General features: G+C 45.4%; 1 protein-coding gene across 4 annotated transcripts in view; it reads left to right on the top strand.

Moving 5' to 3' along the window:
• Window positions 1-23841, top strand: part of SLC36A4 (solute carrier family 36 member 4) — a 588683-nt gene that overhangs the window by 157460 nt on the left and 407382 nt on the right. For all 4 annotated transcript variants that reach the window (XR_010201554.1, XM_063951426.1, XM_063951427.1 and 1 more), the window contains exon 5: window positions 23653-23748. Coding sequence is in view for 3 of the 4 variants with exons in the window: in XM_063951426.1 (XP_063807496.1) it covers window positions 23653-23748 (96 nt within the window). In the remaining variant the exon portion in view is untranslated. The remainder of the gene's footprint in view (window positions 1-23652; window positions 23749-23841) is intronic.

The raw sequence follows: 23841 nt of genomic DNA, 5'->3' as shown, positions 1-23841 counted from the left end.
GGGAGCTTTGGTATAATCCCCATGGTCCTTACGGAGTTCCCAGCATCCACTAGGACGTTAGAGAAAATAAGAATTTACTCACCGGTAATTCTATTTCTCGTAGTCCGTAGTGGATGCTGGGCGCCCATCCCAAGTGCGGATTGTCTGCAATACTTGTAAATAGTTATTGTTAACTAAAGGGTTATTGTTGAGCCATCTGTTGAGAGGCTCAGTTGTTTTCATACTGTCAAACTGGATATAGTATCACGAGTTGTACGGTGTGATTGGTGTGGCTGGTAAGAGTCTTACCCGGGATTCTAAATCCTTCCTTATTATGTCTGCTCGTCCGGGCACAGTGTCCTAACTGAGGCTTGGAGGAGGGTCATAGTGGGAGGAGCCAGTGCACACCAGGTAGTCATAAATCTTTCTAGAGTGCCCAGCCTCCTTCGGAGCCCGCTATTCCCCATGGTCCTTACGGAGTTCCCAGCATCCACTACGGACTACGAGAAATAGAATTACCGGTGAGTAAATTCTTATTATTTATTCTATGCTCAGTTCTCATCATATTGTTGATGTTGTTTATTTTCTCCTTTTAGGTGTTTGTTATATGATTACACTGTTGTTTTATGTGTGATTATCATTTATCATTTTCTTACGCTCAGCATTGGTGCGGCTAACCCTGACGGGTTGCTATGACTACGGCGCCGGAGGGCGCACGTCGCTTGACCGTGACGTCATCAGTCCCCGTCCAGGACCCGCACGTGCTGCGTGGATTAGTCTGTATGTGGTTTATGTATTTAAGGTAAGCGTTTTTGTTTTGTACTCTGATACTGTCCTGACGAAATTTAAGTAATTAAATGAAACGTTGACACAACTATGCTGCGCCGTCAGCTTTGTTCTTTGCTGCCTGAAGGCATGTTATATTAGTCCTGGAGTGCCGTATCTTTCTTTTGGACTATATATATATATATAATGCCAGGGTGTCATCCTAGCTTACTATAGGTGGCGCTCCACAGGCTTTTACATTAGTATAAATCTGTACCCTGACTCAGTAACCATTAATGCAGATTTACACCGATGTAAAAGTCCGTGAATTGCTGACTCTTCCGTTCTACGGTATACATATATATATATATATATGTATATATATATATGTGAACTGGGTGGCACTCACGGGGAACTTTAACAACCAATGAAATAACGAGAGAGACTGAGCTCTGGTAACGTTTCAGCTATATTCTAGCTTTCGTCAGACCAAACACATATGAACATTGAACAAACATTTATACCTTACCCCACACCTGGTGCTCACTCCTCCCTGGTCCGGTACGCTGGCGGGGATGGATGACGTGGTCGCAGCTCAGCCTTGTGACCTCGTCCCGCCTTCCGCATCGCGCCGGTCACTGCCCACTTCCTCCAGTACTCCCTGCAGCCCTGCGCGCTAGCAGAGACCAGTGACGTCATCACGTCCCGGCTGAGAGACGCGCTCTCTCCTCCTGCCCGGCCGCTGTCACCTAGGGAACAGATATACAAATATCACTTAGTGCATAACATCACATGAAAATGACATGAAGTGGAATTTGTTGTGGTACCACCACTAAACTTGATACCTTAGATAATTAAGTCAACAATGTTAATCACTTACTCATACAGCATATTCTACCTCCCTTCCGTTATAACATCTATCGTGCACTGGCAGTAATGTTGACCTTATTGCTATGCCCTTTCAAAACAAATATGAAACATTGCTAAAATGAACCTACATATTCCTAATGGCAACCAATAGTTAAAGTGGCCTCACTCCTATACCTTCCCTGTTTATATAAAGGCAACCATCCCTAATGCTCCACTACGTTGCAGAGACATCATACTGACCTATAAGAAACAATTCAACGGTATCTGCTCATTTAACCCTCCGGGGGTCTGTGTGTTGAGGAAATGGATCCACCTCGCCTCACGTTGTAACAACATTTTCTCTCTATTGCCCCCTCGTATCATTTCAGGTTGCTGATCTATAATTTTATATTTCAGACTTGATAAATTGTGTTTATATTTGGCAAAATGACGTGCTACTGGTTGTGCCTGGCTCTCTCCCCCCAAAGCTGCTCTGATGGCCGACCTAGTGTTCACTCTAGGCTGTTTTAGCAGGGCGCCGCGCCCTGCCCGTTTTTTAACAGGCAAAACCCGCCCTGCCCCTTTTGCGGCTCCCTGCTAGAACAGCCGCCCGCTCCCTGCCCTCCCGGCGTGTATAGATGCCGTGCGCATGCGCGCGGCATCCATTCACGCATTGGGAGAGGGCTGGGGGAAGCCCAGCACAGACGGAGGTGCTGGGCACGCCCCCAACAGTGACGTCGCCAGCCACAGACGCTCTCTATAGTAGCGTCTGTGGGCCGCACCGCCCCCTAAAATGACGGAGGCGTGGCCACGCCCCCTAATTTGCGTGGCCGCGCCCCCATTTCGGACGCGCGCATGTGCCCCCGGAGTCCGGCGCCCTGCCCCTTTTCACTCCTAGAGTGAACACTACGACCTATGCATGGCCATTCTTTCACGAAATTGTCTCACTTTCTTCCCCACGTAAAACAATCCACAGGGGCAGCGGATGAAATATATCACAAAGGTATTCGTGCACGTTAAGATCTTATCAATTTTAATGAACTTGCCTGTATGTGGGTGTGAGAAACCTGGTCCCACCTCCATATAGCTGCATGTGGTGCAGCCAATGCATCGGTAACACCCAGGTTTCTTACTAAGGAAAGTTTTAATAGGGGCAGCTTTATAGTTAGAGATGTCATTATGTACCAACAGGTCCTTCAAGTTTTTATTCCTCGTGTAACTCTGTAGTACTGTTTTATCCCTCAAAGTGCCTAACTCCTTATCTGTTGTAATGACCGGCCAACTGTCCTTTACATGTTTCTTCACCTCTTTACTGACTGTGGACCACCTCTGTACAAATGGAATTTTATTCCGCATTGGGGTTGTATCCTTCCCAGCCCCCTTTAACAGATTTCCTCTATCCATCTCAAGGACTTTGGCCTTGGTCCGCATGAGTTCTGTCCAATCATATCCCCTAGATTTAAACCTTAGGGCCATTTCGTGGATCTCAGTCTCGGTATTTACTAAATTATCCGAGATCCTATGGACCCTAAGAACTTGGGAATATGGGAGACTGTATTTACTAGAAGGTGGCTGAAAACTTGTACATACAAACAAGAAAAACAGGAATAAGACAGCGCTGACTGAGATGGATTGTCAATAAAATTACAATAATATTTAATGAATTAAAATGACAATAAAATATTTAAATGAAATAAGTCTCACTGCATTAATGAGCTTATAGTCACCATACATATATAGATTAATCACTTGCCGCTTGATCCAATGTCCCCATGGGACCCGCACGATTAGAATGTCCCTTATCCTGGGGTTGTTGCACAATCCCCGGGCCGAATGCTTGTAATAACAACGCTGGAGGAATAACTGTCCCAGTAGTGTGGCAATACAACAGGAAAGTCCTCACCAGTAGTGCGTAGTTGTAATGATGTCCGGTCCTTGTTATGTGGATGTGGGTACAAATAGCAGCGCTTTATTGGCAGAGTCCACAGAGGTCCAAGCGGTGATGAATATTCAGTGAAGAGGTGACACAGGCTCACACCTGATGCGTTTCACAGCTAACTGCTGCTTTATCAAAGGTGACTGTGATCCTAACTGGCAGTGTATTTATACCTAAGTTAATTACTCCATTCATTACAGCTGATTTAGACAATCCATCTCATTGCATGTATGTAAATTACTAAAAATCATCACTATATGTATTGTGTAGATAGACTCAAGGCAATATAAAAGACACAATATACACTATAAACCGTTATACCTTATTATTGTTGTTAAAATATACTCAAATTCAGTACGAAAGTGCTGGAACGCACGCGGACTTCCGGACTTCCGGTTAATGACCCGCATAGGTTGTTATGGAGATAGGTCTTCTCCAATCGTGTACCGCGGACGTAGTCACTTCCGGTCCGTGACCCGCACAGGTTGTTATGGAGATAGAGTCTATCTCTACTCCAATCATATAGCGCACACGAGGTCACGTGACCGGCACTTAGTGAAACGCATATTGCGCTAGAAAACCTATCTATATTCATCCGGCTCGTAACATAGTAAAGTTACATAGATTATCTATTCTTCTAGCCTACCGTCATCCAATTATTATACAGGTTGAGTCTCCCTTATCCAAAATGCTTGGGACCAGAGGTATTTTGGATATTGGATTTTTCCGTATTTTGGAATAATTGCATACCATAATGAGATATCATGGTGATGGGACCTAAATCTAAGCACAGAATGCATTTATGTTACATATACACCTTATACACACAGCCTGAAGGTCATTTTAGCCAATATTTTTTATAACTTTGTGCATTAAACAAAGTGTGTATACATTCACACAATTCATTTATGTTTCATATACACCTTATACACACAGCCTGAACGTCATTTAATACAATATATTTAATAACTTTGTGTATTAAACAAAGTTTGTGTACATTGAGCCATCAGAAAACAAAGGTTTCACTATCTCAATCTCACTCAAAAAAGTCCGTATTTCGGAATATTCCGTATTTCGGAATATTTGGATATGGGATACTCAACCTGTATTGGCAAATAGAGGGAGTTTCATTTAATAAAATCCTATAGTTAATACAGAACAATCTTAGCCGGCTGGTAATATTATACAGTTGCATAAATTATCTATTTCTCTCACTTTCATCTTCTAATCATTGTTATGGCGGATAGGGAAAATATCATTTAATAAAAATACAGAACAATCTTATTTCTCTTGCGTCCTACAGGATGCTGGGGACTCCGTAAGGACCATGGGGTATAGACGGGCTCCGCAGGAGATAGGGCACCTAAAAAGAACTTTGACTATGGGTGTGCACTGGCTTCTCCCTCTATGCCCCTCCTCCAGACCTCCGTTAGATCTTGTGCCCAGAGGAGAATGGGTGCACTGCAGAGAGCTCTCCAGAGTTTTCTGTGGAAAAAGAATTTTGTTAGGTTTTTTATTTTCAGGGAGTCCTGTTGGCAACAGGCTCCCTGCATCGTGGGACCGAGGAGAGAGAAGCAGAGCTGGCTTGTTAAGTTGGGCACTGCTTCTAAGGCTACTGGACACCATTAGCTCCAGAGGGAGTCGGAACACAGGTCTCACCTGGGGTTCGTCCCGGAGCCGCGCCGCCGTCCTCCTCACAGATGCCGAAGATAGAAGCCGGGTGAGTATGAGAAGGCAAAGAAGACATCAGGCGGCAGAAGACATCAGATCTTCATGAGGTAAGCATGCAGCGGTAAGCTGCGCGCCATTGCTCCCAGTCACACACACACAAGCAGGCACTGAAGGGTGCAGGGCGCATGGGGGGGGCGCCCTGGGCAGCAATATTCCTCATATTTGGCATTGATAAGCATGGATTAGGCTGTGGCACAGTAAATCCGGTAACCCCCGCCATTTTTCTATAGAAAGTTGATGGGACCGAAGCCCGCCGTCGGGTGGGCGGGGCTTGATCCTTAGCACTAACCAGCGCCTTTTTCTCCACAGAGACTGCATGAGGAAACGCTGGCTCCCTGTTCTCTCCCCTGCTGAGCTTCACAGGCTGGAAAAAAGAGGAGGGGGGCACTTTGGCGACGCAGTGAGTGGAGATTACAATTATATACATATAACAGCGCTATCTGGTCATATATTCCAGTGTTTTTAAGCGCTGGGTGTGTGCTGGCATACTCTCTCTCTCTGTCTCTCCTAAGGGCCTGGTTGGGGTTTTGTCCCCTTATAGGTGTGTGTGGGGTGTCTGTACGTGTGTGTCGACATGTCTGAGGCGGAAGGCTTCTCCAAGGAGGAGGTGGAGCAAATGAGTGGTGTGTCCCCGTCGGTTGTGCCGACTCCAGATTGGATGGACATGTGGCATACGTTGCATGCAAGTGTGGCATCTTTACATAAAAGGCTTGATAAGGCTGGTTTAGGGGGGACATCAGGCGGTCAATCCTCGGATTGGACCGACTCACAGGGCCCGTCGGGGTCTCAAAAGCGTCCCTTAACACAAGACACTACTACTGATACGGATTTTGATTCCAGTGTTGACTATGACGAAGTAAAATTGCACCCTAGGGTGACTAAAACCATTCAGTGTATGATTGTGGCAATAAGGGATGTGTTGCATATTGTGGATGAACCCTCGGTCCCCGACACAAGGGTACACATGTTTAAGGAAAAGAAACAGATTATTAATTTTCCCACATCTCATGAATTGAATGAGTTCTTTGAAAAAGCTTGGGAGACTCCGGATAAGAGACCGCAGATCCCCAAAATAATTTTTATGGCATACCCTTTCCCTAAGCAGGACAGGGAGATTTGGGAATCACCCCCCACTGTGGACAAGGCCCTGACGCGCTTGTCCAAGAAAGTGGCGCTACCGTCTCCTGACACAGCTGCCCTTAAGGACCCTGCAGATCGCAGGCAAGAATCTACCTTAAAGGGTATTTATTCTCATACGGGTGCTGTGTTAAGACAGACGATTGCGTCGGCATGGGTGTGTAGCGCAATTGCAGCTTGGACAGATGAGCTGACAGATCAATTTGATACTATGGATAAGGATACTATATTCCTAACTCTAGCCCATATAAAAGACGCAGTCTTATTTATGAGGGATGCTCAAAGGGACATTGGTTTGCTAGCGTCTAGGCCAATGCCATGTCTATTTCAGCGAGAAGATCCTTATGGACTCGCCAATGGACGGGTGATGCGGATTCCAAAAAACATATGGAAGTACTACCCTATAAGGGTGATGTATTGTTTGGGGATGGGCTGACGGACCTGGTTTCCACAGCTACAGCAGGTAAATCAAATTTTTTACCATATATTCCCCAAAAGCAAAAGAAAGCAACACCCTATCAGATGCAGTCCTTTCGGTCGCACAAGTCCAAAAGAGGTCGGGGATCCTCTTTCCTCGCCAGAGGTAAGGGCAGAGGCAAGAGAGCACCTGCTTTGTCAGGTGCCCAGGAACAAAAGTCCTCCCCGGCTGCTCCAAAACCCACAGCATGACGCTGGGACTCCCATGAGGGAGTCCGCACCGGTGGGGGCACGTCTTCGACTTTTCAGTCAGGCCTGGGTCAGTTCGGACCTGAATCCCTGGGTGTTGGAAATAGTTTCCCAGGGTTACAAATTGGAATTCGAGGAGGTGCCCCCGCGCCGATTTTTCAAATCGTCCCTACCAGCTTCCACATCGGAAAGGGATGTAGTGTTAGCTGCAATTCAAACGCTGTGTATACAGCAAGTGATAATCAAGGTTCCCCTGCACCAGCAGGGAAGAGGTTACTATGCAACCCTATTTGTGGTCCCGAAACCGGACGGTACGGTCAGACCGATTTTGAATCTGTAATCCCTAAACCTGTACATAAAAAGATTCAAATTCAAAATGGAATCTCTCAGAGCAATAATAGCCAACTTGGAGGAGGGGGAGTTTATGGTGTCTCTGGACATAAAGGATGTGTACCTTCATGTCCCCATATATGCCCCCCATCAGGAATACCTGAGATTCGCTGTACAGGATTGTCATTACCAATTTCAGACGTTGCCGTTTGGACTTTCCACGGCCCCGAGGATTTTCACCAAGATAATGGCGGAAATGATGGTGGTCCTGCGCAAGCATGGAGTCACAATTATCCCATACTTGGACGATCTCCTGATAAAAGCGAGATCAAGAGAGAAATTGCTGAGCAGTGTGGCGCTCTCTCTGAGAGTGCTCCAGCAACACGGTTGGATTCTAAATTTACCGAAGTCACAGTTGATCCCGACAACTCGACTACCGTTCCTAGGTATGATACTGGATACGGAACAAATGAAGGTCTTCCTCCCAATAGAGAAAGCCCAAGACATCCAGAACATGGTCAGAGACCTGCTAAAACCGAAAAGGGTGTCAGTTCACCAATGCACTCGAGTTCTGGGGAAAATGGTGGCGGCCTACGAGGCCATTCCCTTCGGAAGGTTCCATGCAAGGACTTTTCAATGGGACCTTCTGGACAAGTGGTCCGGGTCCCATCTGCATTTACATCGGAAAATAACTCTGTCCCCAGGAACCAGAGTGTCCCTCCTGTGGTGGTTGCAAAGTGCTCACCTGCTGGAGGGTCGCCGGTTCGGGATTCAGGGATGGATCCTGGTTACCACGGACGCGAGCCTCCGAGGATTGGGAGCGGTCACACAGGGAAAGACTTTCCAGGGTCTTTGGTCAGACCAGGAGTCCTGTCTACACATCAATGTGTTGGAACTCAGGGCCATTTACAACGGCCTTCGACAAGCGGAGAGTTTTCTTCTAAACCTTCCGGTTCTGATTCAATCAGACAATGTCACAGCAGTGGCTTAAGTGAACCGGCAAGGCGGGACAAGAAGCAGAGTCGCGATGGCGGAAGCCACAAGGATCCTTCGCTGGGCGGAAAATCATGTAAGCGCTCTGTCGGCTGTCTTCATTCCAGGAGTGGACAACTGGGAAGCAGACTTCCTCAGCAGACACGATTTCCATCCAGGAGAGTGGGGACTTCATCAAGAAGTCTTTGCAGACGTAACACGTCTTTGGGGAACTCCTCAAATAGACATGATGGCGTCACGCCTCAACAAAAAACTTCGGAGGTATTGCGCCAGGTCTCGGGACCCTCAGGCAGTAGCAGTAGACGCACTGGTAACACCGTGGGTGTTCGAATCGGTCTACGTGTTCCCTCCTCTTCCTCTCATCATGAAAGTGTTGACTATCATAAGACGAAGAAGAGTACAGACGATACTCGTTGTCCCAGACTGGCCTCGAAGGGCTTGGTACTCGGAACTACAAGAGATGCTCACAGGAGACCCCTGGCCTCTTCCTCTGAGGGAAGACCTGTTGCAGCAGGGGCCCTGTGTATTTCAAGACTTACCGCGGTTACGTTTGACGGCATGGTGGTTGAACACCGAATCCTAGCAAAAAAGGGGATTCCGGAAGAGGTCATCCCTACTTTAATAAAGGCTAGGAAGGAGGTGACGATAAAACATTATCTCCGTATCTGGCGAAAGTATGTGTCTTGGTGTGAGACCAAGAATGCACCTACGGAAGATTTTCATTTGGGTCGTCTTCTCCATTTCCTACAGACAGGAGTGGATATGGGCCTGAAATTAGGCTCGGTTAAGGTACAGATTTCGGCCCTCTCGATTTTCTTTTAGAAGGAATTGGCTTCTCTTCCAGAAGTCCAGACGTTTGTAAAGGGAGTGCTGCACATCCAGCCCCCTTTTGTGCCTCCAGTGGCACCATGGGACCTGAACGTGGTGTTGCAGTTCCTAAAATCACACTGGTTTGAACCGCTTAACAAGGTTGAGTTGAAATTTCTTACTTGGAAGGTAGTCATGTTGTTGGCCTTAGCATCAGCAAGGCGAGTGTCAGAATTGGCGGCTTTGTCACACAAGAGCCCCTACTTGATTTTTCATGTGGATCGAGCTGAATTGAGGACAAGTCCGCAATTTTTGCCTAAAGTGGTTTCGTCGTTCCATATGAATCAACCTATAGTGGTGCCTGTGGCTACCGGTGACCTGGAGTATTCCAGATCCCTGGACGTAGTCAGGGCCTTAAAAATGTATGTAGCCAGGACGGCTAGAATTAGGAAAACAGAGGCTCTGTTTGTCCTGTGTGCGGCCAATAAGGTTGGCGCTCCTGCTTCAAAGCAGACTATTGCTCGCTGGATCTGTAATACGATTCAGCAGGCTCACTCTACGGCTGGATTGCCGGTACCAAATTCGGTTAAGGCCCATTCCACTAGGAAGGTGGGCTCTTCTTGGGCGGCTGCCCGAGGCGTCTCGGCTTTACTACTTTGCCGAGCGGCGACGTGGTCGGGGTCAAACACTTTTGCAAAGTTCTACAAGTTTGATACCCTGGCTGATGAGGACCTAGCGTTTGCTCAGTCGGTGCTGCAGAGTCGTCCGCACTCTCCCGCCCGATTGGATGCTTTGGTATAAACCCCATGGTCCTTACGGAGTCCCCAGCATCCTCTAGGACGTAAGAGAAAATAAGATTTTAAACTTACCGGTAAATCTATTTCTCCTAGTCCGTAGAGGGTGCTGGGCGCCCGTCCCAGTGCGGAAACTCTGCAAGACTTGTATATAGTTGTTGCTTACATAAGGTTTATGTTACAGTTGACATCGGTCTTGGACCGTTACTGTTGTTTTTTGTTCATACTGTTAACTGGTTATGTATGTTCCAGGTTACATGGTATGATTGGTGTTGGCTGGTATGAATCTTGCCCTTGGATTGCTAAATCCTGCCTTGTATTGTCCATCTCCTCTGGGCACAGTTCTCTAACTGAGGTCTGGAGGAGGGGCATAGAGGGAGGAGCCAGTGCACACCCATAGTTAAAGTGTAGATAGGCATTTGTGCCTGTCTCTTTTACATAAGACAGGAGTGAGTGAAAGTGAGGTTATATGAATTATAAGACCGGCTCGTGTGGGGGGGCGAGTTCGGCGCGCACCTGGTCCTCTATGGGCGTTACATAGATGATTTATTTATTATTTGGGATGGGGATTATGCATCGGCACTTTCCTTTGTCACGCATTTGAACAATAATTCATATAACCTCACTTTCACCCACTCCTTCAACACTTCCTTGATTAATTTTTTGGATGTTTCGTTAGAAGTTGTAAATAAAAAAATTGTCACATGTAATTATGTAAAAGAGACAGGCACAAATGCCTATCTACACTTTAACAGTGCACATCACTCATCATGGAAAAAAGGTATTCCTAAGAGTCAATTATTACGTATCAGAAGAAACTGTTCTACTATGACTTCTTTTGACTCCCAAGCAAAAACCATGATAGATTCCTTTATAGATAGAGGGTACCCAAGCCACCTATTAGAAATAGCACTGAATGAAGTTAAGAGTATCGAAAGAGACCAACTCCTTAATCCATCTAAGGATAGTTATAAAAATAAAAGAGATGAGAACCCATTTTCAGATATATCATTTATTTCAACTTATAATAACTGTCATGCAGAAGTAAGAGAAATTATATCGAAAAACTATAATATCTTAAAACAAGACAATATACTAGTAAATATTCTTCCAAAAGAACCTAATTTCATTTTCCGAAAAAATAAATCTCTTAAAAATATATTAGCCCCCAGCCACCTGAAAAGAATCGAGGAAGGTAATAATCCTAAAAGTAGCTTAGAAAGAACAGACTGGCTCACACAGTTGGGTAATAAAACTAAAGGGTTTTTTAAATGTGGCAGGAATAGATGTTTAACCTGCAACTTTACAGACGATCATACTGTGAGGATTAATATAGATGGGGAAGAGAAACCATACGAAATAAAAACATATATGAATTGCAATCTTACGTAATCTATATGCTGACCTGCGGATGCAATTTAAAATATATTGGTAGGACTACACGTCCCTTAAAAGTAAGATTTCTTGAGCACCGCAGAAACATCCTGAAAAAAGTCCTAACACACAGTGTATCAAAACATTATGCGGATTTCCATAAAGGAAACCCCAAATGTCTGAAGGTGACAGGCTTAGAATTCATCAGTAAAACGATACGAGGGGGGGATCGGTACAAGACCCTCTGTAAACAAGAAGTATTCTGGATGTTTAAAATGAACAGTATATTCCCTGCAGGTCTAAATGAGTCGGTAGAACTCAATTGCGTGATCTAAATCATGGAGTTTTACACCCCCCCCCCTACCCTTTCTCCCCCCCCCCCACCCCCCCTTCACCCCCTCCTCCCGCCCTCACCCCCCCTTCCCTTACTCTCCTTCAGTGCCGATATATATTCTTTCTCTGACGTCCTAGTGGATGCTGGGGACTCCGTAAGGACCATGGGGAATAACGGCTCCGCAGGAGACTGGGCACAAAAGTAAAGCTTTAGAACTACCTGGTGTGCACTGGCTCCTCCCCCTATGACCCTCCTCCAAGCCTCAGTTAGATTTTTGTGCCCGAACGAGAAGGGTGCACACTAGGTGGCTCTCCTGAGCTGCTTAGTGAAAAGTTTAGTTTTAGGTTTTTTATGTTCAGTGAGACCTGCTGGCAACAGGCTCACTGCATCGAGGGACTAAGGGGAGAAGAAGCGAACTCACCTGCGTGCAGAGTGGATTGGGCTTCTTAGGCTACTGGACATTAGCTCCAGAGGGACCGATCACAGGCCCAGCCATGGATAAGTCCCAGAGCCGCGCCGCCGGCCCCCTTACAGATCCAGAAGACAGAAGAGGTCCGGAAAATCGGCGGCAGAAGACGTCCTGTCTTCAACAAGGTAGCGCACAGCACTGCAGCTGTGCGCCATTGCTCTCAGCACACTTCACACTCCGGTCACTGAGGGTGCAGGGCGCTGGGGGGGGGCGCCCTGAGACGCAATAAAAACACCTTGGATGGCAAAAAAAAGGAATCACATATAGCTCCTGGGCTATATGGATGAATTTAACCCCTGCCAGAATACACAGAAAAACGGGAGATAAGGCCGCCGAGAAGGGGGCGGAGCCTATCTCCTCAGCACACTGGCGCCATTTTCCCTCACAGCTCCGTTGGAGGGAAGCTCCCTGGCTCTCCCCTGCAGTCACTACACTACAGAAAGGGTTAAAAAAGAGAGGGGGGCACTAATTACGCGCAGTATTAAAAATACAGCAGCTATAAGGGGAAAAACACTTATATAAGGTTATCCCTGTATATATATAGCGCTCTGGTGTGTGCTGGCAAACTCTCCCTCTGTCTCCCCAAAGGGCTAGTGGGGTCCTGTCCTCTATCAGAGCATTCCCTGTGTGCTGTGTGTCGGTACGTTTGTGTCGACATGTATGAGGAGAAAAATGATGTGGAGACGGAGCAGATTGCCTGTAATAGTGATGTCACCCCCTAGGGGGTCGACACCTGAGTGGATGAACTGTTGGAAGGAATTACGTGACAGTGTCAGCTCTGTATAAAAGACAGTGGTTGACATGAGACAGCCGGCTACTCAGCTTGTGCCTGTCCAGACGTCTCATAGGCCGTCAGGGGCTCTAAAGCGCCCGTTACCTCAGATGGCAGATATAGACGCCGACACGGATACTGACTCCAGTGTCGACGGTGAAGAGACAAATGTGACTTCCAGTAGGGCCACACGTTACATGATTGAGGCAATGAAAAATGTTTTACACATTTCTGATAATACGAGTACCACCAAAAAGGGGTATTATGTTCGGTGTGGAAAAACTACCTGTAGTTTTCCTGAATCTGAGAAATTAAATGAGGTGTGTGATGATGCGTGGGTTTCCCCCGATAACAACTGATAATTTCTAAAATGTTATTGGCATTATATCCTTTCCCGCCAGAGGTTAGGGTGCGTTGGGAAACACCCCCTAGGGTGGATAAAGCGCTCGCACGCTTGTAAGAACAAGGGCTCTACCCTCTCCTGAGATGGCCGCCCTTAAGGATCCTGCTGATAGAAAGCAGGAGGGTATCCTAAAATGTATTTACACACATACTGGTGTTATACTGCGACCAGCAATCGCCTCAGCCTGGATGTGCAGTGCTGGGTTGGCGTGGTCGGATTCCCTGACTGAAAATATTGATACCCTAGATAGGGACAGTATATTATTGCCTATAGAGCATTTAAAAGATGCATTTCTATATATGCGTGATGCACAGCGGAATATTTGCCGACTGGCATCAAGTCTAAGTGCGTTGTCCATTTCTGCCAGTAGAGGGTTATGGACACGACAGTGGTCAGGTGATGCGGATTCCAAACGGCATTTGGAAGTATTGCCTTATTAAGGGGAGGAGTTATTTGGGGTCGGTCTTTCAGACCTGGTGGCCACGTCAACAGCTGGGAAATCCACGTTTGTACCCCAGGTCGCCTCTCAACATAAGAAGACGCCGTATTATCAGGCGCAGTCTTTTCGTGGGCAAGCGGGCAAAAGGTTCCTCATTTCTGCCCCGTGACAGAGGGAGAGGAAAAAGGCTGCAGAAATCAGCCAGTTCCCAGGAACAGAAGCCCTCTCCCGCCTCTGCCAAGCCCTCAGTATGACGCTGGGGCTTTACAAGCAGAATCAGGCACGGTGGGGGCCCGTCTCAATGAATTTCAGCGCGCAGTGGGCTCACTCGCAAGTAGACCCCTGGATCCTTCAGGTGATATCTCAGGGGTACAAATTGGAATTCGAGACGTCTCCCCCTCGCCGTTTCCTAAAGTCGGCTTTACCGATGTCTCCTTCTGACAGGGAGGCAGTTTCGGAAGCCATTCACAAGCTGTATTCCCAGCAGGTGATAGTCAAGGTACCCCTCCTGCAACAGGGAACGGGGTATTATTCCACACTGTTGTGGTACCGAAGCCGGACGGCTCGGTGAGACCGATTCTAAATCTAAAATCTTGAACACTTACATACGGAGGTTCAAATTCAAGATTGAGTCACTCAGAGCAGTGATTGCGAACCTGGAAGAAGGGGACTACATGATGTCTCGGGACATCAAGGATGCTTACCTTCATGTCCCAATTTACCTTTCTCACCAAGGGTACCTCAGGTTTATGGTACAGAACTGTCACTATCAGTTTCAGACGCTGCCGTATGGATGGTCCACGGCACCCCGGGTCTTTTCCAAGGTAATGGCCGAATTGATGATACTCCTTCGAAGGAAGGGAATTTTAGTTATCCCTTACTTGGACGATTCCCTGATAAGGGTAAGATCCAGGGAACAGTTGGAGGTCGGTGTAGCACTATCTCAGGTAGTGTTGCGGCAGCACGATTGGATTCTCAATATTCCAAAATCGCAGCTGATTCCGACGACTCGTCGTCTGTTCCTAGGGATGATCCTGGACACAGTCCAGAAAAAGGTGTTTCTCCCGGAGGAGAAAGTCAGGGAGTTATCCGAGCTAGTCGGGAACCTCCTATAACCGAGCCAAGTCTCAGTACATCAATGAAAGGGTTCTGGGAAAAATGGTGGCTTCCTACGAAGCAATCCCATTCGGCAGATTCCACGCAAGAACTTTCCAGTGGGACCTGCTGGACAAATGGTCCGGGTCGCATCTTCAGATGCATCAGCGGATAACCCTGTCACCAAGCACAAGGGTGTCTCTCCTGTGGTTGTTGCAGAGTGCTCATCTTCTAGAGGGCCGCAGATTCGACATTCAGGACTGGGTCCTGGTGACCACGGATGCCAGCCTGCGAGGCTGGGGAGCAGTCACACAGGGAAGGAATTTCCAGAGCTTATGGTCAAGCCTGGAGACATCACTTCACATAAATATCCTGAAGCTAAGGGCCATTTACAATGCTCTAAGCTCAGCAAGACCTCTGCTTCAAGGTCACCCGGAGTTGATCCATTCGGACAACATCACGGCAGTCACCCACGTAAACAGACAGGGTGACACAAGAAGCAGGAGGGCAATGGCAGAAGCTGCAAGGATTCTTCGCTGGGCGGAAAATCATGTGATAGCACTGTCAGCAAGTGGGGACTTCACCCAGAAGTCTTCCACATGTTTATAAAACTCGACAAGTATTGCGCCGGGTCAAGGGACCCTCCGGCAATAGCTGTAGACGCTCTGGTAACACAGTGGGTGTACCAGTCAGTGTATGTGTTCCCTCCTCTGCCTCTCATACCCAAGGTACTGAGAATTATAAGATGGAGAGGAGTAAGCACTATATTCGGGCTCCGGATTGGCCAAGAAGGACTTGGTAACCGGAACTTCAAGAGATGCTCACGGAGGATCCGTGGCCTCTACCTCTAAGAAGGGACCTGCTCCAGCAAGGACCCTGTCTGTTCCAAGACTTACCGCGACTGCGTTTGACGGCATGGCGGTTGAACGCCGGATCCTGAAGGAGAAAGGCATTCCGGATGAAGTCATTCCTATCCTGATCAAAGCCAGGAAAGATATAACCGCAAAACATTATCACCGCATTTGGCGAAAATATGTTGCGTGGTGCGAGGCCAGTAAGGCCCCGACGGAGGAATTTTCAACTAGGTCGATTCCTATATTTCCTGCAAACAGGAGTGTCTATGGGCCTGAAATGGGGGTCCATTAAGGTTCAAATTTCGGCCCTGTCAATTTTCTTCCAAAAAGAACTAGCTTCAGTCCCTGAAGTTCAGACGTTTGTGAAAGGGGTACTGTATATACAGCCTCCTTTTGTGCCTCCAGTGGCACCTTGGGATCTAAATGTAGTTTTTGGGTTCCAAAAGTCACATTGGTTTGAACCACTTAAATGTGGAGTTAAAATATCTCACATGGAAAGTGGTCATGCTGTTGGCCCTGGCCTGGGCCAGGTGCGTGTCAGAATTGGCGGCTTTATCCTGTAAAAGCCCTCATCTGATTTTCCATTCGGACAGGGCGGAATTGAGGACTTGTCCTCAGTTTCTCCCTAAGGTGGTTTTCAGCGTTTCACCTGAATCAACCTATTGTGGTGCCTGCGGCTACTAGGGACTTGGAGGACTCCAAGTTGCTAGACGTTGTCAGGGCCCTGGAAATATAGGTTTCCAGGACGGCTGGAGTCAGAAAATCTGACTCGTTGTTTATTCTGTATGCACCCAACAAGCTGGGTGCTCCTGCTTCTAAGCAGACTATTGCTCGTTGGATTTGTAGTACAATTCAGCTTGCACATTCTGTGGCAGGCCTGCCACAGACAAAATCTGTAAAAGCCCATTCCACAAGGAAGGTGGGCTCATCTTGGGCGGCTGCCCGAGGGGTCTCGGCTTTACAACTTTGCCGAGCAGCTACTTGGTCAGGAGCAAATACGTTTGTAAAATTCTACAAATTTGATACCCTGGCTGAGGAGGACCTGGAGTTCTCTCATTTGGTGCTGCAGAGTCATCCGCACTCTCCCGCCCGTTTGGGAGCTTTGGTATAATCCCCATGGTCCTTACGGAGTCCCCAGCATCCACTAGGACGTCAGAGAAAATAAGAATTTACTTACCGATAATTCTATTTCTCGTAGTCCGTAGTGGATGCTGGGCGCCCATCCCAAGTGCGGATTGTCTGCAATACTGGTACATAGTTATTGTTACCAAAAAAATCGGGTTATTGCTGTAGTGAGCCATCTTTTCTAGATGCTCCTCTGTTATCATGCTGTTAACTGGGTTTAGATCACAAGTTATATGGTGTGATTGGTGTGGCTGGTATGAGTCTTACCCGGGATTCAAAATCCTTCCTTATTGTGTACGCTCGTCCGGGCACAGTATCCTAACTGAGGCTTGGAGGAGGGTCATAGGGGGAGGAGCCAGTGCACACCAGGTAGTTCTAAAGCTTTACTTTTGTGCCCAGTCTCCTGCGGAGCCGCTATTCCCCATGGTCCTTACGGAGTCCCCAGCATCCACTACGGACTACGAGAAATAGAATTATCGGTAAGTAAATTCTTATTTTTAGTTATATTTGTCATATCGGCGGGTTTCATTGAGCAAGTGGAACCTGCTGTTGTAACCTATAGTACAAAATAAAACAAGAGATCCTTTTTCAGTTCAATTGCTATAAGGTTTACTTATTTCTCATGAATAGTTGTTACGTCTCCCTAGAAGTAGATAATTACATACTAAGTAGTAATTATGTACGCTTATTTTTCCTGACATTTCTGCTTATTGACATGTTCCAAGCTAATTATGTACAGATCTTTACCTGATCATTGTATGAATTATCTGTTTTATGTTTACATTAATATAACAATGGCTAAATAACTGGATGGTGAATAAGATATAAGATTGTTCTGTATTTTTATTAAATGAAATTTTCCCTATCCGCCATAACAATGATTAGAAGATGAAAGTGAGAGAAATAGATAATTTATGCAACTGTATAATGTTACCAGCCGGCTAAGATTGTTCTGTATTAATTATAGGATTTTAATAAATGAAACTCCCTCTATTTGCCAATATAATAATTGGATGACGGTAGGCTAGAAGAATAGATAATCTATGTAACTTTACTATGTTACGAGCCGGATGAATATAGATAGGTTTTCTAGCGCAATATGCGTTTCACTAAGTGCCGGTCACGTGACCTCGTGTGCGCTATATGATTGGAGTAGAGATAGACTCTATCTCCATAACAACCTGTGCGGGTCACGGACCGGAAGTGACTACGTCCGCGGTACACGATTGGAGAAGATCTATCTCCATAACAACCTATGCGGGTCATTAACCGGAAGTCCGGAAGTCCGCGTGCGTTCCAGCACTTTCGTACTGAATTTGAGTATATTTTAACAACAATAATAAGGTATAACGGTTTATAGTGTATATTGTGTCTTTTATATTGCCTTGAGTCTATCCACACAATACATATAGTGATGATTTTTAGTAATTTACATACATGCAATGAGATGGATTGTCTAAATCAGCTGTAATGAATGGAGTAATTAACTTAGGTATAAATACACTGCCAGTTAGGATCACAGTCACCTTTGATAAAGCAGCAGTTAGCTGTGAAACGCGTCAGGTGTGAGCCTGTGTCACCTCTTCACTGAATATTCATCACCGCTTGGACCTCTGTGGACTCTGCCAATAAAGCGCTGCTATTTGTACCCACATCCACATAACAAGGACCGGACATCATTACAACTACGCACTACTGGTGAGGACTTTCCTGTTGTATTGCCACACTACTGGGACAGTTATTCCTCCAGCGTTGTTATTACAAGCATTCGGCCCGGGGATTGTGCAACAACCCCAGGATAAGGGACATTCTAATCGTGCGGGTCCCATGGGGACATTGGATCAAGCGGCAAGTGATTAATCTATATATGTATGGTGACTATAAGCTCATTAATGCAGTGAGACTTATTTCATTTAAATATTTTATTGTAATTTTAATTCATTAAATATTATTGTCATTTTATTGACAATCCATCTCAGTCAGCGCTGTCTTATTCCTGTTTTTCTTGTTTGTATGTATGATGTTATAGGTGTGACTAGCCTATTTAGACAGCTGCTAAATCCACATTAATTGGAGCTACAGCTTGAGCGCCCCTTCCAACTCAGTTGGATGAAAACTTGCAGCATGCAGCAGTGTATTTCGATCCGTAGGCTTCTTGAATAGATTAGTGTGGATCTGACCCTCACTTATTGAGATAATGACATCCAAATAATTGACTTCTTGTACACTACTGCATGCTGTAAATTTGATGTTAGTATCCATCTGGTTAATTCTAGACAGTGTAGCCTCAAATTTGTCTTGCGTGCCCTACCAAATCAGAAAGAGATCATCTATATAACGAACAAAAAATATTATCCTGCACGCAATATAGGGATCTGTGAAAAAAAATTCTTTCTCCACTTCGAACATAAAGCAGTTCGCAAAGGCTGGGGAAGTACAACTCCCCATTGCACATCCCTGCCTCTGTTCGAACCACCTACCATCGAACAAAAAATAATTTCGGGTGAGGGTGAGCTTGAGTAACTCTAAGAAAAATGTAATATCTGGCCCACTATATAATGTACTTGTGGACCGTAACCGTCTGGCTGCCTCTACACCTCTATCATGAGGGATGTTGGTGTAGAGGCTCACCACGTCTAAAGTGCACAGCAGGCTATTAGTCGGTAATACTGGCAGATCAGCTAATTTGTTCTAATTTGTTAATAAGTGCTGTCGTGTCCTTTAGGTATGTAGGTTGAGATTGCACCACCGGTTGAAAGTGGTAATCAAAGTATTGCGAGACCTTGTAGTACACAGAGTCCCGAGCTGAAATTATCGGATGACCCGGTGGCATCTGTGCATTCTTGTGTATTTTCGGAATCGTATAGAATACTGGTGCCACTGGGTGATCCTGTATCAGAGCATCCGACACAGCCTTAGAAATGACATTATCCCTAGCTGCTTGTGTTAACATCAATCGCAACTCTTCATTATAGACAACAGTGGGGTCCCTTTCCAATTGACTATACACTGCTACTTCGCTAAGTTGGAAGAAAAAATAGAAGCGCTCAACACTAACTGACCCTGTGATCCAAGATTAAATCACAACTAAAGTGTCCAAAGGGATTTTTGATATAGTAAAATATATTTATTACAATACAAAAAATTAAGCACAATAAACCAGATATATATCTGACATAAAAACCCTTATCCTCACTGAAATTATGTGATCAACAGATATTCTACATTCATATCAGTTACAAGTGTCAGCTAGATAACTAGTAGCAATATAGTTGTAACAATTGTTGCAATAGAGTAACCAAGCTGTTTATTTGGCACTGTTGAATATATACTCAGACACAATTGTTAAATGTAGAATTGATTATAGATAAGGAGTACACTCATAGGCTCTATATACCAAAGCTGATATTCTGACACGTCTCTAAAGTTCCAGGAGCCGATGGCAGGTGATAATGAATAATTAAATTACCTCTCCGGTAAGGCTGGCTGGTCCCGAGCGTCCTCGGGTGAGTCCAGAAAGCCTAGATTGAACTGCAGAGTTAAAAGCACTACCGTGCTAGCCGAAGTCCCGCTGTAGAGTCTGCTATCCCTGGGCGTGCACCGCCCGTTGCAGTTTGTAGGGGAAAGACAGGTAGATGGCGGCTATAATGGAGAGCCCGCTGCGGGAAAAAGCACCTTAGTGGAACTCCTCGATCTCCCTGGACTGGCACCGTCCGTTGGAGATGTAGGGGAGAGAGGCTGCTGGTTAGCCACTGGTGCTGTGCGGAGATGGAAGTACGGCTTTATCCTGTCCTGGCTGACGCACTGTTTGCTCCCGTGAAAAAGTCACGGGTCACGTGACGAAACGCGTCAGGACTCCTCCCCCTTACGCCTCACTGACCGATTGTTGTATCTGATACTCTCCGCACGGCTCCGGTAATTCTTTCACGGGAGCAAACAGTGCGTCAGCCAGGACAGGATAAAGCCGTACTTCCATCTCCGCACAGCACCAGTGGCTAACCAGCAGCCTCTCTCCCCTACATCTCCAACGGACGGTGCCAGTCCAGGGAGATCGAGGAGTTCCACTAAGGTGCTTTTTCCCGCAGCGGGCTCTCCATTATAGCCGCCATCTACCTGTCTTTCCCCTACAAACTGCAACGGGCGGTGCACGCCCAGGGATAGCAGACTCTACAGCGGGACTTCGGCTAGCACGGTAGTGCTTTTAACTCTGCAGTTCAATCTAGGCTTTCTGGACTCACCCGAGGACGCTCGGGACCAGCCAGCCTTACCGGAGAGGTAATTTAATTATTCATTATCACCTGCCATCGGCTCCTGGAACTTTAGAGACGTGTCAGAATATCAGCTTTGGTATATAGAGCCTATGAGTGTACTCCTTATCTATAATCAATTCTACATTTAACAATTGTGTCTGAGTATATATTCAACAGTGCCAAATAAACAGCTTGGTTACTCTATTGCAACAATTGTTACAACTATATTGCTACTAGTTATCTAGCTGACACTTGTAACTGATATGAATGTAGAATATCTGTTGATCACATAATTTCAGTGAGGATAAGGGTTTTTATGTCAGATATATATCTGGTTTATTGTGCTTAATTTTTTGTATTGTAATAAATATATTTTACTATATCAAAAATCCCTTTGGACACTTTAGTTGTGATTTAATCTTGGATCACAGGGTCAGTTAGTGTTGAGCGCTTCTATTTTTTCTTCCTCTCTAGTTCATCAGTCTAGGAGTAACACACTACTCCTTATAGAGGCGCACACACTTCTGACACCTCGGATCTTATTTCTAAGCTATTAGCTTTGTAAAAAAAAAAAAAAAAAAAAAAAAAAAAAAATTAAGATAATTGAGACACATTGGCACAGCAAAAAAATCTCCTTTCCCCTCTTCTACTTCGCTAAGTTGTCTATACGCCTCTTTCCTATATTGCTGTACATCTTGAACAATGATGGCCCTCATTCCGAGTCGTTCGCTCGTTCTTTTTTTTCGCATCGCAGTGAAAATCAGCTTAGAGCGCATGCGCAATGTTCGCACTGCGACTGCGCTAAGTAATTCTGCTATGAAGAAAGGATTTTTACTCACGGCTTTTTGTTCGCACCGGCGAACGTAGTGTGATTGACAGGAAATGGGTGTTACTGGGCGGAAACACAGCGTTTTATGGGCGTGTGGCTGAAAACGCTACCGTTTCCGGAAAAAACGCAGGAGTGGCCGGAGAAACGGGGGAGTGTCTGGGCGAACGCTGGGAGTGTTTGTGACGTCAAACCAGGAACGACAAGCACTGAACTGATCGCACAGGCAGAGTAAGTCTGGAGCTACTCTAAAACTGCTAAGTTTTTTTTGTTCGCAATATTGCGTAAACTTCGTTCGCACTTTTAAGATGCTAAGATACACTCCCAGTAGGCGTAGACTAAGCGTGTGTAACTCTGCTAAATTCGCCTTGCGACCGATCAACTCGGAATGAGGGCCGATATGTATGTATGTGTATATATATATATATATATATATATATGTGTGTGTGTGTGTGTGTGTGTGTGTGTGTGTGTGTGTGTATGTATATATATATATATATATATATATATATATATATATATAGGTTGAGTCTCCCTTATCCAAAATGCTTGGGACCAGAGGTATTTTGGATATGGGATTTTTCCGTATTTTGGAATAATTGCATACCATAATGAGATATCATGGTGATGGGACCTAAATCTAAGCACAGAATGCATTTATGTTACATATGCACCTTATACACACAGCCTGAAGGTCATTTAATACAATATTTTTTATAACTTTGTGCATTAAACAAAGTGTGTGTACATTCACACAATTCATTTATGTCTCATATACACCTTATACACACAGCCTGCAGGTCATTTAATACAATATTTTTTAATAACTTTGAGTATTAAACAAAGTTGTGTACATTGAGCCATCAGAAAACAAAGGTTTCACTATCTCACTCTCACTCAAAAAAGTCCGTATTTCGGAATATTTGGATATGGGATACTCAACCTGTGTGTGTGTGTGTGTGTGTATATATATATATATATATATATATATATATATAATTATATAAAACTCAGCTGCCTGCCTCTTTATTGGGGGCCTCGCTCTCTGGAGTGCACCGGGTCCTTAATGCATCTCTGGATATGGGGTTGATGTATTAAGCAGTGACAAAAGTGCAGAGGTGGACCGGTGGAGACGTTGCCCATAGCAGTTCCGAGGAAACAATTATCAAGTACATTCTATAAAATGATAGGTAGATGTTGATTGCAACTTTTCCTCTTTCTCTCTCTTCAAGGCTTGATACATCTCCCCCCTTGCCTTATTAGCATGATTTTATTGGGAACGTTCCTCAGTGCTGGTCTCTGACCATGTAGATATTCTCCCAGGGCCACGGCTGTACTGCTGTCTGTATGTTATGCTAACACTGCGGTTGAGGAGCCCTTCCTGTAGATTATGTATTAGGTCACAGATTAGGATGAGCGTGAAAACTTATTTAAGTAAATGAAATGTTCTGTTTTGTGATAGAAACATTGACATCAGTATATACAAGTAATGTGACACTTTAATTCCTTATTGCCTTTACTGGCATTCTGAATTAAACAATGAGAAGTAACTGTCATCAGGTTAAATGAACAGAGAACCCCTTCAAATCCTTTCGGCAACCGCAGATCCTGTGTCATTACCGGCTAATGATGTCTTTTTGTTAGTCTCTGTGTCTGCTGTAGCTACCATGCTTCCAGTAATAACCTTGTCACCACTGCTGAGACCTATGTTCATGTCATTGTAGGTACAAAAAGACAAATTTAGGCTACAGCGAGACAGTCGGGCTTGCCTTGGAAGTGGGACCTTTGAAGTTCCTCCAGCATTGCGCCTCAACAGGGAAGTAAGTTTTATTTAATGACAAACTTAGTTTGGTTTAATGTTTCATTGGGTCTTCGTAGTTTTTGGAGCCAAAGTATTTTATGGAAGACTAAAG

The sequence above is a fragment of the Pseudophryne corroboree genome, chromosome 2 (genome assembly GCF_028390025.1).
Source record: "Pseudophryne corroboree isolate aPseCor3 chromosome 2, aPseCor3.hap2, whole genome shotgun sequence".
Lineage (NCBI taxonomy): Eukaryota > Metazoa > Chordata > Amphibia > Anura > Myobatrachidae > Pseudophryne > Pseudophryne corroboree.
Note: the sequence above shows the minus strand (reverse complement) of the source record. Positions and strands in the feature narration are given on the sequence as shown.